Raw genomic sequence first — 17322 nt, forward strand, 5'->3', positions numbered from 1 at the left:
ATCTGCCGAATCCATGACCGAATTGTGTTTGCATTCGGAACGGCGTTGTTGCGTGGAATGTTGAACTGTCGTCGAAAAGCTCGTTGTGTAGCGATCACAGATTATTGTTCTCATAATAAGCGCGAACGGCAAAACCACGATGAGCACCGGTCCAAATCATGTTGGCTATGACAACAAAACTTGATATGACAATGGATGATGATAATAACAAAACTTAACCTAAAAGAAAAGAGTACCTTTCCGTACCTTTTACGTTATTACTTTAACATTTTGATTGTGATTCTGTTTATGATTTCCAAGTTGATATAATTAAATGTATAGTACCTAAATATGTTTAATTTTATATTGAATGTCTCAATAGTTGTAAGTTGCCAGTTTGAATTGTGGATTTAACTGATTTTTTCAATATGTTCTCGATCTCATCTATTGATAAAAGCCATTTTTGAATTTTGGACAGGAAGTTTGCGTTTTTGCCACAGTGGGAATTGTATTGAAAATTTTTGGGGCTAATTTTTATATATAGATAAAATCTACGAAAAAATTCTCTATTTGGGTTTGGGGGTATGAAACTTCCATGAACGAAGTCCATAACATTCCTGCCTCGTGTTAAGATTACCACTCCTTTTATAAAACCATATCAGTACCTTGTAATAGTACAGATACCTCAACGGTAAGTGATCCCATTCCCTAAATAGCGGTAGTGAGCTTGTTAGACGGTGTACGCTAGCTATTGTTCGCATGATGTATTTTTGACCTGTGATGACTGGTTTAATGATTGAAAAGAAAGCACCTCCCCAAACTGTTATTCCATATTGAAGCCTGCTCTCGACTAGTGCGAAGTATAGAGATTTTAACAGAAACCTGGGGCAGAGTTTGCATATAAAATATAGTTTCCTGCAAGTTACTCTTAATTCCTTCCTCAATTTTTGAAATTGAAATTTATTCATAACACTGACAATTTACAAACAAAAGTAAATGAACTTAACAAATCAGTACAATAATTTTGAAAAAATAGAAAACTAAAATAAATAATATAATATTATCTTCTAATTCTATTTATATAAATGAAAATAATTAAAAACTAACAAAAACATTATGTAGCGTCAGAGTTATGATTAAGGTACTTCATAAACTATTAGCTGAGTTGAAGTTACCTACTCTGAAAATTAAACTATTTGACCTTTGCAAGAGACAAAAGCCTCGAAAAAAAATTAACAGAAAATCTTTGTCTATTCACAAAAAATGAATTGAAAGGAGTGAACATTACAGAGGTTATTTATAAAAACCAAAAGGTATAATACAATCCTAGGAAAATAAATTAAGAAGAATTTGAGGACATATACATTTTTATATTAATATATGAACTAAAATCATAATATATTAATGAAAAAAAAGATAAATAAAAATCCTGAGACAGAAAAATTGTTAGAACCCTAGGAAGCAATAGTAGAAATTCCCAAAAGAATGTAAAAAAAGAATTCATGTGAAAAAGAACTCCTCAATCTCATCAAAATCAAAATTGAATAAAAAGTGCTTCAATTTCTTCAAAAATGTTATCAGTGAGCCTGTGGATGTAATATTTTTGAATATGATGAGCCCAACTCAGCTTAGAATCCATTATCACACCCAAATATTTAACGGACTCTGACTCTAAAATTTGTTCACAATCACAGTCAACATTTGTATTTTTGTATTTATTGGTATGTGAGGAAATAGCCAGTGGGGGCCCAGCATCATTTCTAGATTTAAGTCTGTAGACTAATATATGTGATTTCTTAGTGTTAATTTCTAGGGAATTTCGCTGGAACCATATTTTAAGGTGGCACACATCGGTTGCAATCATTCGTTTCAACTGATCATTTGTTTCAGCACAATAGCTCAGCGGTGTGTCGTCATCGAACGCTGTAAGTGATCCGTTGATCCATCACATGGATTATTTATATAGACTAGGAATAATTCGGCTGATAGTCCTGATCCTTGTGGGACGCCGCATGTTTGGTTTGCGTCTCTTTCTCAGCTAATTGCGTCACCTATTCTAACTTGCTGTGTTCTATGCGTAAGGAAGCTAGCAAACCACTTATTACACCACTCCCCTCACGTCGGCGCTATTCAACTTGTCAATAAGGATATATCATGCTTCACAGTATCATACGCCTTCCTTATATCCAGGAAGAGACTTGCACATGTTTTATTACAGTTTATGCCATTGTAAATAGTAGTTCTGTGAACAGTAGACCTCGCGCTCAATAAGTTACATTGACCTGTTGTTATGTTTTCTAAAAAAATAATAAATAATTTATCAATTTAAAATGTCTAGATAATAATAATAATATCGAGTGACCTGGCTGGCTCAGGTCTGGTGTCAGAGTTTTCAGGTCGCAGCTGATCAATTTCAGGGCCTCTGACATGACCTAACGACTGCTTTTTAGGCAGCCGGGACCGACGGTTTAACGTGTCCATCCGAAACGCGGGAGTGGCCCGAGATAAATATCTTGCCCGGGCCGGGATTTGAACCCGGGCCTCTGAATCATAAAGCCAGCATCTGATCCACTCGACTACGGCCACTCCTAAATGTCTAGAAATAATCCTAAATAAACATAGAGCTTTCTGTCTTAACGTACCGCGACGTGTCGTCCCGGAATGTGAGTGTGAGCGCTGTTATCAGGTCTGGCTGCAACTGTCTACAACGTTGATGGAAAGATACATTTTCAAGATGTTCGATGTTTCTGAACGGGTAGTATTATAGTCCGATTTTTACTCTAATATTGACGTATGAAGGAGGCTCCTCTTTCCTTTTATATTATCCTTGAAATGCAAAATTTTCAAAAACCTTGTATATACGTCGACGCGCAATTCAAAAAGGAACATACCTGTCAAATTTCATGAAAATCTATTACCGCGTTTCGCCGTAAATGCGCAACATATAAACATTCAAACATTTAAACATCAAGAGCCAAACCGTCGACTTGAATCTTAGACCTCACTTCGCTCAGTCAAATATATGACGTTAATTTGAGCATAGCGTCTTCCGTATTACGCCCTTTTTGGAAACCGAATTGGTTCGAGCTGAAAAACGTATTTTTAGACAGGAATACAACTAACCTCATCCTAACAAGTTTTTCTAATACTTTGGCAAAAACCGATAGAAGAGCGATTGGTCTATAGTTACTCGGATTTTGTCTATCACCAGATTTGAATATTGGGATGATGATTGCTTTTTTAAACCCCTTGGGATATATACCTGAGCTCAGACTCAAATTGAACAGGTAGGCAAGAATCTCTGCTAGAAAATCAATCACCTTTTTTACAACCCCAATTCCAATATTATCGTAACCGGGAGCTTTTCTAGATTTCATGGACATTACTATAGTTTTGACTTCCGAAGCAGTAACCGGAAAGAAGAACATTGAGGCCGGATTTCTAACTAAAGGAAAATAATTTCTGAGTTCGTTTGCTCTTGGAGCTCACTTCCCTCAGAATTGTGCTTAGTCGAACCTCTATACAACGAAGTCGATTATCCCGAGAAAAAATTCGCTGCCGAGAGGTATTCGTTATTGAGAGGTTATGTCAAGAAAACTGCCACGATCCTATGGATCTTATAATATCGTATCACGGCGGTAAATAAATGAATATGGTACATTTATTTATTTATTTATTTACTCTTATGGCTTTTATCGGCAGAGAGATCCTTTTGGATGTTCTGCCTTGCCGTATTACCCAATGTCATTTCCTATCAACACTCAAGTTTATAGGTTATGTCTTGGGTTCTTCATTTTTCTCAATAAAAATTTGCACTTTCACTTCCTGAGTTACTATTTTGTAAATTTTAAAATCAAGAAAACTATTTTCAAACACAAAATCACATTTTAAAAGCAAAAACTATAAAAATGTTGATAATAATATTAAACTGAAAATTTCACATTACAATTTTCTCCATGGCAACCAAAAGCTCTTGGTACATGAAACATATCATCGAGAACGTAGGTAGGGTACCTATTAGGCCAATATTATATTTTATATTCCAATAATTTCAATGGAAATCTGAAAATTCATGCTGTCGATAAAAAAACATGTTTTTTGAATATTTGTAGAACGTAATAAGTAAGTAAACTCACCAATTTATTTCCAGAAAGCTTGATTTGTACTATTAGTAGAGTTTAATCAAAGTACATATTCTGTAGCAATATTTTTCAACTTTATACACTACTATTAGATGGAACGCAAAATACGGTTATTTTGTCAATATCTTCACTATAATAACTCAAATTTCCTATTTTTTTGTTTTATGTTTGAAAAGTGAGTAATATCGGTTGAATTTTGCATTTGAATAAAAAATCATGTTTGATAAACGACTCACATTTATTCAAACAGTCGGACATGTCTGGTACACTATTTTTTAGTTTTAATCCTTGCCTGATGATTTTGAAAGCCTCTAGAACTTTTTGATCTGACGGATTCTTCTCCTCAGGTTCGTCACAGTCATCATCATCATCATAGTCAGTTCAAAGAATTGAAATGTGTGACAAAAGCAAGAATGGGAAAAAAGTCCAGTCGTTCACCTGCCTGGTCTACAATAATGAACCCATCGACAAAAGACAGAGATGATTGGCGCAAATTGATACGGAGAGCCCACCCCAAACGACATGGGAAAATGATGATGAAATACTTTATGAACTAATAAGGATATTAAAGGGGATGGGATAAAATATTAATTTTATTTCAACTAGAAAGCTCTTGGAATTCAATTTCCAGTAGCTTGCATTCAATTTCCGACATGTGTTTCACCCTCTATTGCTCTATTGACTGTCTACCACTCTATCTTCTTCCTTCTTCCTACCTGAATTGCCATTATTTTTAGTCTATTGACCTTTCTGCTGAAACTAAAGAATTCCTTGAAAATGACCGTCTGCTTCCTATACACATTACACTTTGTATGTTGAAGTCAAGAGAAAACTTTGTTGTTGAGAGGTCCGAAATTCGTTAAATAGAGGTAAATAAGCAGCAAAAACTCTAAAATGTCATGGGACCAGGTAAAAATTCGTTGTGTAGAGGATTTCGTTATAGAGAGGTTCGACTGTAGTTTATTTTTAATGTCTACACGACTGAGTATGTGAAGTTGACCAAGGTTTATGCTCATTATATTTCCCCGAATTTCTAATTAGTTTATCCGAACGTGCATATTCAATACTCTCGTTGAGGATTTTTAAAAATTCGTCAAATGCAGAGTTGACCTGTGATTAAGGACGCTTTCCCAGTTAGTATTTTGTAGTCTGATAGAGAGGGCTTGTGTGTCAATACTTTTTACTTTCTTATCAGTTCTGTTATTCGTTGATGAGTTATTTGATCGATTCATTGTTAAGATGAAATTGGATTGAACAGTGGTCAGTTATTCCGCTATTTATAACATTAATTATTGGATTAAAATTGTGTTGTGGCAGTACATCGGAAGAATAGGTGATCTATGCAAATCATTGACGTATTGTAAATTCTTGTGTGCTAGTTTACATAAGAAATTAATCCAAAGCTGGACAAGATAAAATTGTATTCATCGACATGCATGTTATCCTCAAGCAAGTCAATATTTATATCACCCGTGAATATAACATTTTCTTCTCTTTCAAGTGTTGATAGCAAGCCTTTTATCTCATCGAGAAAATATTCCTTAGGCAATGAGTGAAATCTATAGATTGCGACGATGCTCAATTTAACATTATCTATTGTGAAACTAACTTTCAGCCCATCTGCCGAAATAATTGTAATCTTATCAGCAGTAGCAACAACACTCTCGTCTAAATACACAGCCAGTATTATTACAGTATTATTATTACAGTCAGTAAAACAATTGTATCCTTTTATTGAGAACAAGTTAGATTCGTCACTGTAAATCCGTTTCCGTCAAAATTATGCAAGTTGGTTTTACTGGTTAGTTTTCTACATGAATAGAAAATAGATCAAAATTCTCACGCAAGCTTCTTATATTTTGAATTGAACAAGAAAAGGATTTATTATGCGTCATTTAGAATAGGAATTTTACTTTAATTAGTAAGTTAATTATTGAATGAGGCTAGCTACTTTTATTTGTATTTGAGAGTGTAAATGTGTTCAATAGCATACCAATTAGAATGGCTTAAATTACTTACATCTTTAACGGATTCAACATTTACATCGTACTGTCTATTTGTAACTTTTAGCTTATCTAGATCATCCACATTTTCGAGTGATATCACTGGCTTACCATCGTTTTTCTCATAAGAATCTTGCCATTTCGTATCCACAGGTACTTGTATCCTCTTTCAGTCTTTGCAGCTTTCGCCAGGGCCAGCACTTTCCTTCTCTCCGGAGCAAGGCTCTCGTTCACATACAGGGGAACGTCGGAAGGAAGATTCAAGTGACGGGTCGAAAAGTCTCTCTTCACTCGTCGCTTACGTAGTAATTCCTTTTTGTCGATTCTGCTCGTGAGTTTTATAATAATCGACGGAGTCTTACTTTGGTCGCTTGTTGGGAGACGGTGACAGTTGTCGATTTGAAGATCAGTTATCTCATGTCCCAACGCCTTGCTCACTGATTTCACTATTCCGATTAAGTCCTCGTTTTTCTCTTGTGGATAGTTGTGTAGCTCTAGGCAGTTGGAGCGAGTATACTGTTGCAAATCAGAAACTGCTCGTTGTAGGTCCTGGTTCTGTTTTTTCAGAGTCCTGATCTCTGTCGCTTGATTATCAATTTTTTGGAGGCACAATTTAAGCTGAACCTCCTGACTTTCGAGTTTATTAAGAATGTCTGCGACACCATCATGACACGTGTCGATGGATTTTCCCAGATCAAGTTCCAATTTGCGGATGTCTGCTCGTACTTCACCTATCACCTGGACGACTTGTTTCAGCGAGATGTCATCTGAAGAGATGGAAGTTTCGAGGGCGATACTCCTCCTCCTCTTCCTTTGAATATTAATGTGAATATCTTCTGAACGGTTTGAGATATCGATATGCGGTTTCCGCCATTCATTTTTTCTTGAAATTTCATATCGAAATCATGTATCGCATGACCACCTTCCTATTAAAAAAAAGTTGCATTCAATATGGCGGATCCAAGATGGTGAACCATATTTTCAAAGTCATAGTAAAGTAGTATTTTCAATTTGAGTAGGATCCCCGATCACACCCACCATCAAATTACCTTTGTGTATGAGATATGAAGCCGTTCTCGGACTTTTTTCTCTCCTTTCTGCTTTGAATAGTATTGATTAATAATGTGCATATCTTCTAAACGGTTTGAGATATCGATATGCGGTTTCCGCCATTCATTTTTTCTTGAAATTTCATATCGAAATCATGTATCGCATGACCACCTTCCTATTAAAAAAAAGTTGCATTCAATATGGCGGATCCAAGATGGTGGACCATATTTTCAAAGTCATAGTAAAGTAGTATTTTCAATTTGAGTACGATCCTCGATCACACCCACCATTAAATTACCTTTGTGTATGACATATGAAGCCGTTCTCGGACTTTTTTCTCTCCTTTCTGCTTTGAATAGTATTGATTAATAATGTGAATATCTTCTTAACGGTTTGAGATATCGATATGCGGTTTTCACTATTCTTTTTTCTTAGAATTTTGTATCGGAAACATTGTATCGCATGACCACCTTCCTATTTAAAAAAATAAAGTTGCATTCAATATGGTGGATCCGAGATGGCGGACCTGATTTTTGAAGTCATAGTTAAGTAGTATTTCCAATTTGAGTAGGATCCCCAATCACACCCAACAACAAATTACCTTTGTGTATGAGATATGAAGCCGTTCTCGGACTTTTCACCCACTCTGTATAGTGCTCATAGTGAATATCTTTGTGATTTTTCTGGCTTCAAATTTATCAAGTTTTAAAAATATTTAAGCATTATCAACTGTCACATCATTAATCTTTTCACCTTTATGGTTAACCTAGATACAACATGTTTAGTATTATCTATCAATTTTTGTGATTTTTTGTGATCGAGGGTTCGTGGTTTGTTTATGTATACACGTGCTTATTAACTGCATGCGTTTTCTTATTGCCGATATAGCATTGGATGAGTTCAAAGCCACTGATCAATTCCATTGGGGTTTTTTTTACGTTCAGTAAAAAACCTGATCACAGATTAGTGATCACAGATGAACCACAGAATGGAAAGTCGGCTAGTATCTTGACATAATAATCCGCCATCTTGAAAAAAGTGTAGCATTGTAATACAGCAGTAGTTTTAATTTTTAACAAGATGATGCAGTCATGTATCGTGGTCTTGGTGCACTCAAATCTTGGTTAGATTGATACCTTCCATTTTGTGTGTATTCTGTTGCTGAACGGTTGCTCATGAGTCATGACTGACAGATGTTTCCCCTGTTGATCATATTTTGTAAACAAAACTAGAACTTAACCTATTTCATTGTAATCAATTGAAATGGAAAACCATCAGGTGATTGGAGTAGTTTTAAATGCTTTGTAAAATATTTTAAATGTTATTGAATTTATGTAATCATGCATTTCTCTGCTCCCAAATACATTATAATGGAGTCCATTATTTGTAAACAACCTCGTATTCAGCCATGTCTGTTTACATTCAGCTACTCTATTTACATTCTTTTTCATCGGTGGAAAGTACGATTAACTGATCAGTGAACGAACCGGATATGACGTATTTGTTTTCTTATCACTTAGACCAAAGACCTTGACGAGGTATAAACGCACAATACCAATGCTTTCCCAATGCTAGCTCTTACTTGAAATTAAAGGTTCCATTGAAGTATTTTATCGCGAGATATTATATAATATATATTTTTTTGTAATATTATAGATCACAAAAATCTTCAAGATCTTCAGTATGTAATAATCTTCCAGGCTGTCCCCTTAATAGCCGATTTCAATTCCAAATAATCTAGCGCTGCATGTGAGTCTATGCATCGTTCAATGACAAAACAGTACTTCGTTCAGAGCCACGTTCACTCACTGATCTCATCGTTCACTCACCGATCAGTGGCTTTGAACTTAACTATTGATGAAACTGTAAACGTTTATTTAGCACCTTGTCTTAAAAAACTGTTCTAGCTGAAAAATTAATAATCCATGCCACGTGTAGGCCTATACATTGCATCAGGAAAACGAAGTTTCAAAACTATGTTTTTCTAAACAGATGTTTTTGAGATAACTTCTTTATTTCTTTGAAGCAGCTGTTTCACATTCACCATACTATTATACAGAGTTTGTGAAAATAAAAATATTTATTAATTATCAAAACAATAATATTATTATATTATTATTAATAATAATAATAATAATAATATTATTATTAAAAATATTAATCAATTAGCAAAACAATATTATTGAGGTTAAGTGGTATCAGGTAGAAATCAATAATAGAACAGATGTTTTCTTTTTTTAATTTGTATCATATGATTTGGTGAATTTTTATGAAATCAAATATTTTTTTAAGTACCATGAATGAATTTTGAACATTAATTCTGAAAAATCTAGATGGAAAATTAAAATTTGGGCTTCGAGGTGCACGAAATTGATATTTTTAGAATCTATGTGCAAAATTTGGAGATCTAAATCATTTCTGTTTTTCTGGTATGCAATCCACAAGTTGACATGTTTTAATGCGAACAAAAACAACCCTACTCTCTCTTATTATAAAGATAATTATTTGTGTAATAGCTAAGGTAATATTTTGTTACCTAGTTATTTTTGGTTTTTGCTTGTTAATATTATTGTGTGTTCATTATGTCACACACACCAATATAAACATGTTTGTAAAAAATGAGGTTTTCAAATTCGGTGTAGCTACCGCTTAATAGCATCACTATTTATGTATAAAACGCATTATGTGAAGCTATTTATGTGTACAGGTTACAATAGGTCTGCAGTATTGTTTTGTGTATGATAATGTGAGCATGGCGTTTTACCAAGATCAACAACGAATGTTCCTTATTGAACACTATTGTACCAGTAGTATTCAACGCCTCCAAATTATTTCCTGTTAATTTTTTTTCAATCGTTCAATAAATAGGCATCAAATACTGAATAAACTAAAAATGCACATTTTAACGAATATAAGAAATACTAGTAGTTCTGTGAACAGTAGATCTAATGCAGTTATAAACCGCAGCCTCCTCTTATACTGTCCATCAGAGTAAATCCTGTCTGTATGTCGTGTCGGCGAGATATCAGTGTGAAAACGGCTAATGGCTGTTAGGGTTGGTGTATCAAAAATGCTAACATCAAAAGCTAATTTCCTTCAAGACATACTGGCATCAGGACAGCCCAAGTTCAAAGCAGAGAAAGTTCGAGAGACAATACTATGTTATTTTAGTTATTAATTGCATGCGTTATTGCACGCAATCAATAGTTCATTTATTTATTTATCCACAATGGAGACAACGGTTTTCCCCAAATTAAGTTCTCCTTAACAATAAAAATTGTACAGAAACAAATGAAAAAAAAATAATGATAAAAATAATACGAACTTATGCAATAATAAATAATACAAACAACAAGAATACCACCTAATTCAAAAATGAAAAATACAAAGATTTCAAATACTTATGAAAAAAGTAAAAATTGATCAAATTGGGAATTCAAAATTTATAAAAATTAAAGAATATAATAACAAATAATGACAAAAAAATTTATCAATAGAATAAATAATATTTATAACTGAACGACGTCCCAAACCATAAGCACATCCACACTGGTACACCAACTATATATTTATTTGATCAGATCATGCTTACACAAGATTTAATTATCATATAACGCTTTCCGGAATTTAGCGCGAGAAAACCAGAAGACATCTAGGCGCCCAGACAAGCTGTTATAAGTTCTTTGCATCCTATCTTAATAGTGCATAAAAATTGCATTCAATGAGGCATGCAATGAGGCATTGCATAGTCTGCACAGCTGCTGATTTTTTACCAAGTTGCATTTAGATATTGAATTGCATGCGTCATGGCATGCAGTTTATAATTAACTCGACAGCTGATTTATGATGAATAATTCTATAGTCTGATTTTTACTCTAATATTGACGTATGAAGGAGGCTCCTTTTTCCTTTTATATTATCCTTGAAAAGGATAATATAACCTTGTAAAAACCTTGTACCTTATATACGTCGACGCGCAATTTAAAAAGGAACATACCTGTCAAATTTCATGAAAATCTATTACCGCGTTTAGCCGTAAATGCGCAACATATAAACATTTAAACATTAAGAGAAATGCCAAACCGTCGACTTCAATCTTAGACCTCACTTCGCTCGGTCAATTACTATAGGGATACCTCATAAACAAAAGTATTAAAAAGTGTGGTAAAAAATTCTGCATGTTCTGCGAGAACAAGGCAGACATTTTGAACTTTGTGCTCGAGATAACCCCACAGGAAAACATCTGGAGGCGTAGAATATACTGATAAAATACTGTTCAAGAACACTCGTTGCACTTGGCAAAAAGACATTTTTACATTACTGTAGTCCTACACAAAACAGCACTGCAGACCTAATTACATAAAATGATTTCACATATATTTTCTATACATAAATAGTGAAGTTATCTCGCGGTAGCCACATACCGAATATAGAAACACCACTTTTTACAGACATGTTTACTTTGATGTGCACAACATAATGAACGCACTGTATGATTACTAACCATATTCCAACGGATGGAAAAGCGGGACCCCAGTCCCATGAGAACGACGCTTGCATTTTCCTCAAGAAGTTAATGTGACATTCACCACTCTGCACAGCATCGGGACATTCGGGCGGAATCGAGTAGTTGGAATGGGAGCTCAAGTCCAGAGCGGCTCGAATTGGTGACGCGAATTTCACCTCCAGAGTGTTGTCACCAGTCTGAAACACAATTATTGATTTTACTCACTTTGTTAATCCAAAAAAAGAAAACCGTAAAATTTACAAGAAAATATATTCTGTATTCTCATTTCTTCCCATTCACTTCCCTTACTAGCCTCCCCTTATTAAATCGTTAACCTTTGCCTTGGGAGGTTGCATCAAGATAATCAAGATATACTCAACTTTGAACCTGAATTGCTCAGAATACATCTTTGGAGGCACAAACTTTCAGACACAGATCGTCAAGTAATTTGTAAAGGAAAATTGTAGTATCAAGTGATAATATTCCATTGAATAATAAGAATTGGAATGCCGCTTTTGGAATTCTGTATAAATTTGAATAGGAAACCGTTTTAGGATTGTGCTTTTCCGAAAGCTTTACTGGGAAAGGCATAATAATGCAAATAAAATAGAAAATAGTTATTGTTTATTTAGCGTATGGCAGTTTTGTCGAAATTAAGAAAATTTCACACTAAAAGTGCACGGCAAGGGTTGAAATGTACTGTATAGCCTGGGGACTGGCTACAGTAAAGTCGTTAGCCTCACCCAGGTAGGCAAGTCTCTCACATTTGAATATGATGTGGTGCACTGTCTGCTCCATCGCCCCACAGTCACATTGTGGGGAGTCCGCAAGTCCCAATTTGAAAAATGATGCCTTGCATCTCCCATGTTTAGACCGAATTCTGTTAAGTGCCACCCAGATGCGCCGGGGAAGTTCAAAACCAGGAGGCCCAGTGCCTGAGAAATGGCTCTCCGGTATTCCTGGGGGCGCTTCCTCTCTCCATCTTCTGGTCAGAGAGAACCTCTCGTCTCTTAATCGCTCTGCCATCCTGATCACTGGTCTTCTGGACTTTAGCTCCCTTCTATTCAAGTCTGGATTGTCCTGATGAATGGGGAGTAGTTGATTGGAACTTATTCTTCCATAGAGCCGAAGGAGAGTTTGTGCTCTGCAAAGAGGAGGTGGGAGCCAGGGAACTGGAGTGGATCATAAGGTTCCTGAAATTATGCGCATTGAATTGTTCAGTTGCACATCTACAAGATTAGTGTGACAACTGTTGATCAAGGAAGAGGCGCAGTAGTCCGCAGCAGCATACACCAGGCCCAGACTAGACCACCTCAGAGTCGATGAGGATGAGCCCCAAGTTGTGCCACACAGTTTCCGAATGATGTTATTTGTTGTCTTCAACTTGGCTGCTACACTCCTTGGGTGCTGGTTGAAGGAAAGAGTCCTGTCCAGGGTGATGCCAAGATATTTCGGGAACTTATCATGTTTCAAGACAGCACCATTCATTGGGACCCTCAATTCAGCATTTGCCAGTTTATTGCATAGATGGAAGGCTGATACTTCAGTTTTTTCCAGGGCTGGGGCATAGCCTCCATTTGGAACAGTAGTCTGCCAGGACAGCTAAGTCACTTGTTAGTGTCTCCTCTCCGATCCTAAAGCTAGCGCCGCAGTGCAGGATGGTTTCTCACAGCTTGGCGTTGTTGTCATTTGAGATGGGTGTCTGGCTTGGAAGTGTTTCGGTCGCATTGCAGGATGACTGTTAACAGTTGCCGGAAGATCAACAGCTGGGTTTTTTTCGTGATAGAGAAATTCTGATTGCAGATTCGTTCTCAGCGACCCCAAGTTTAGCCTGAAGGCACAGAATGTCAACAATATTTCTAAATAATTGAAAATCATCATGAAAAGTCATTAATATGGTAGTACACCACGTTTCTGGAAACTTTTTACTGGTGACTGGAGTTATTATTGACACACAAAAATAAAAGTAGTCGTTAGAAAGAAAACTGCTGATGAACGCGAATAAGACCGTCACTCCATTGTTCTATTGTCTCGGCTGCTTGGCTGAGCCTGGCTGGGGGGATCAAATAACCGACTGGATTGATCTTTCGTCTGTCCACTAGGCGGAACTACGCCGACCATTGCTGGGTGGAAGATGTTACTGCGGCCGCTCGCATTCCCACCAACGCTGCTATTACTTGCTGTCTCAGCGCCTAGCTAGGTTAAGGTCACCACTCTGTGTAGCCAAAGCCAAATCATCTGCATATGCAAATACTCTAGATTCGACTCTAGGCAGGTCCGAGACATAAAGGTTGAAGAGGAGAGGAGCTAGGACAGACCATTGTCAAGCCTTCTTGTTCGACTCATCCCATGCCCAACCACAACCTGGAAGGATCTGTTTTTCAGCATGTTGTTGACGAGTCTCACTATTATGTTGACATGGAATAACTTTAAATAGTTTATATAATCAGACCTTCTCGCCAAACTGTATCATATGCTGCCTTCAAATCTACAAAGGCTACAGCTGTTTTTCTCTGCCTCTGATATCCAGCCTCAATGAATGTTGTCAGTGTCAAGACTTGATCCTCACAGCTGCGCTCTGGCCTGAAGCCTGCTTGCTCAATAGGGACTGTCTCAAGAATTGCTGTGCTTATCCTACTATAAAGCAGCCTTTCTAGCAATTCATAAACTGAGCTAAGCAGAGCTATTGGCCGTTAGCTTTCGACCTCGTTGGCCATCTTCCCAGGCTTTAAGATTGCTACAATCTTTGACCTTTTCATAGCATGTGGGATCTTTCCAGTGGCAAGTATGTCTGAACAGAGCTGACTTAATCATCGCCAGCATTGAGTAAGAATTCGGGGTGAATTCCATCAAATCCAGGAGCCTTACCAGGTTTCATGTCCCTCAGAGTATTATCTATGTCATCAACACTAAATGGAGCAGAGAAATGTAGGTTTGGCATAGCTCTGTCCCTAAGGATCTTCAGTTGCCTTCTTATCTCATCAGTGTGCTCTAAATTGTGGTTCACTCTGGATATTCTTATAATGTGCTCAGCAACCAAATTAGGCTCAACATCAGTTCCTTGCCTGGCTGGCTTTCTAGCTGCACCAAGTTTTCTTAACAAGCTCCACGCTTGTCGGCTAGAATGTTTAAAATCAAGACTTTCCACTGTTTTGTCCCATCGGTCTATTCTTGCACCATCCAGCTCCTTTAGAAGTTCTTCAGCAACGTGTCCATCTCCACTCTCTTAGAATCTTCTGTAGAGGATGTTGCATTTATCATTCCAGCCAGGTATATATATATATATTTTTTTCCTGTATCCCCTTGGAATGTGTTTCTTTGCTTTTGTGATTACTGCACCAACAAACCTCTGGTTTTTACTATCCTTGGTGGCAGGTATCCATCGGACACACTTGTCAAGATCTGCTGCATAGTCATTCCACCTTGCCTTAGAAAAGTTCCATCTCGGTCGCTGCACTGTCTGAGTTAATCAGGGGAATCTGGATGCCTATATCAATGAGAACAGGTCTGTGCTGACTATGAGGAAAATCAGATAGGACAGATCGAATTGCAGGTAGCGGTTGTCCAGATCTATTTCTACTGCTGAAGCACAAGTCAGGATTATAGTCTCTTCCCCATGCAGCCGATCTGAACGTCCCTCTTCCTTGCCATCAAAACCCAGATACATATTGAAAATAATAATTAGTAGTGATACAAGGAAATCACATTTGATTAATAATAATCTTCTGATTGACAATAGGATATTTTTGAGATAACGGGTAAGATTAAGCAGTAAGTGTACATCAAGAGAGAGTGCGTTAATGCAATGCAACCAAATGCAATCGGAAAAGCTTATCTGTAGTTAATTGACGCGATTAAAATTTTGAGTTTTAGAGGAAATGTGAATACTTCTTACCAAGTTTATTAAACAATGTTCTACCAAACTCTATCCCTTTTTATTCAATTTTGTTATTGGTGACTCAGCCTTCAGATTCATTTTTCAAACATCAAACACAACCTAGGGCTTCCAAAATTAATTAATCAAGCACCGCGATTTTTAGCAATGTGATTCTATAGTATAAACAAAATGAATTAATGTACTGATAACTGTTGCAAGTTGCCACATTATGGGTGGAATAAAACTTTGAGAAAACCTAGACTCACCTTCAGATGATTTTTGACATCGAAACGATAACGAACAAACATGTTATTGGCTTTACCGAGGCTGAAATTATTGAGAAATATTTCCGCAATTGTATCCAAACCATGAAACACAATCCAAACAGAATTTTTCTGCATGACATCATGTCCAACTGAAATAATAAATTATAAGAATGAAGTGCATGAAAACTAAATTGTTAAAAAGAAATCACAGATCACAATTTATAATTTTTCATCATAATTTTATTCTATTCTTCATAAAACTACTTGGCCAAGATACTTTCAATTTACAATAGCATGATTGGGGAAATGAGGGCAAACTTATGTTAATTAATTTATTGATCAATATAACGTGAAAAAGTATATTCTGATGAAAACATAAAGCATTAATATCATTGAAATGGCTGGTTGAAAGAAGTAGAATTGGATATATAATACAGAATTCACGATTCATCACAAATCATAATTAATGATACGAATGATGAACAATCCGACGAAGCTTTATTGTTTGGGCAAAACTATAACAATCTGCCTACATTCGAATGCCGCTACTTCAAGCTTTCAACCATGAGTTCACCCCCCATCACTATCTTTTTTAGAATATATGAATATATGAATATTATATGTTAAATATATGAATTTGTCTAGTTGTTATGTTAAGGGAACATATTTGGGGAACATAATGGAACCTGTTGCTTCCATTGTAAAATTTTGAATTAATAAACAAAATATTGCGTTTCTAATCCATATTGCCTATAAAGCTATAATATTATTAGAGCCAAGATCTCATATATTAAAAAAAAGAAATTTCTCACCTTGAAAAGAAGTGACGTAAGACCAATCCTCTCTTCCCACCCATCTGTACTCGATGTCATTGTTCTTGTAGAAAAAGTTTTCCTTCAAAATATATGCATTTTTCAAATCTGTATATATTCCTCCAGGCACAATTGCATTGAGTTTGACTGCTGTAAAAACGAGATTAACTTAGCAAATTTATAAAAGAGTTGAAAATTAAAAACTGCTATGTGCAATACATGGAACTAAGATTTGTATCAAATAGAAGGCTTGTGTAAGTGATAAAACTATACCTACATATGTAATCAAGAGAAGGAATAAAATTTATCAAAATGAACTTTAATTACAAAAAAATGTAATTCAAAATGATGGAGAGGATATCTTAAGAATTGTAGAAGAACTTTCGTTATGTGAGAAAAAATTCACAAAAAATGGAAATACTAAGGCTCATGTGTGGCGACCCACTGTTGGCTGAATGTAATACGAATCATATATTAAGTAAAACCGAATAATAAAGTTTCTCTTATGTCCATAACCAATTACCTATTTTTACCTATTATGAACTATTAAAAAAACTTTATCTTTTTTTATTCATCCCGTAAATATACAAAAATAAAATCATAAAATGATTTTAATAAGATAGCAATGGATTTTTCAACTCTTTTTTTAAAATTCTATTTGTTGAAACGTCTTGTATCTAAAAATG

At 35.8% G+C, this 17322-nt stretch overlaps 1 protein-coding gene across 1 annotated transcript in view; it reads right to left on the reverse strand.

Moving 5' to 3' along the window:
• Positions 1-17322, reverse strand: part of LOC111044547 (beta-mannosidase) — a 56685-nt gene that overhangs the window by 33378 nt on the left and 5985 nt on the right. Inside the window, exons 3-5 of the mRNA XM_039425722.1 lie at positions 16637-16786; positions 15825-15973; positions 11679-11878 (exon numbers count right to left, since the gene is read on the reverse strand). Of these exons, the coding sequence (XP_039281656.1) occupies positions 11679-11878; positions 15825-15973; positions 16637-16786 (499 nt within the window). The remainder of the gene's footprint in view (positions 1-11678; positions 11879-15824; positions 15974-16636; positions 16787-17322) is intronic.

This window comes from Nilaparvata lugens, chromosome 4 (assembly GCF_014356525.2).
Source record: "Nilaparvata lugens isolate BPH chromosome 4, ASM1435652v1, whole genome shotgun sequence".
Lineage (NCBI taxonomy): Eukaryota > Metazoa > Arthropoda > Insecta > Hemiptera > Delphacidae > Nilaparvata > Nilaparvata lugens.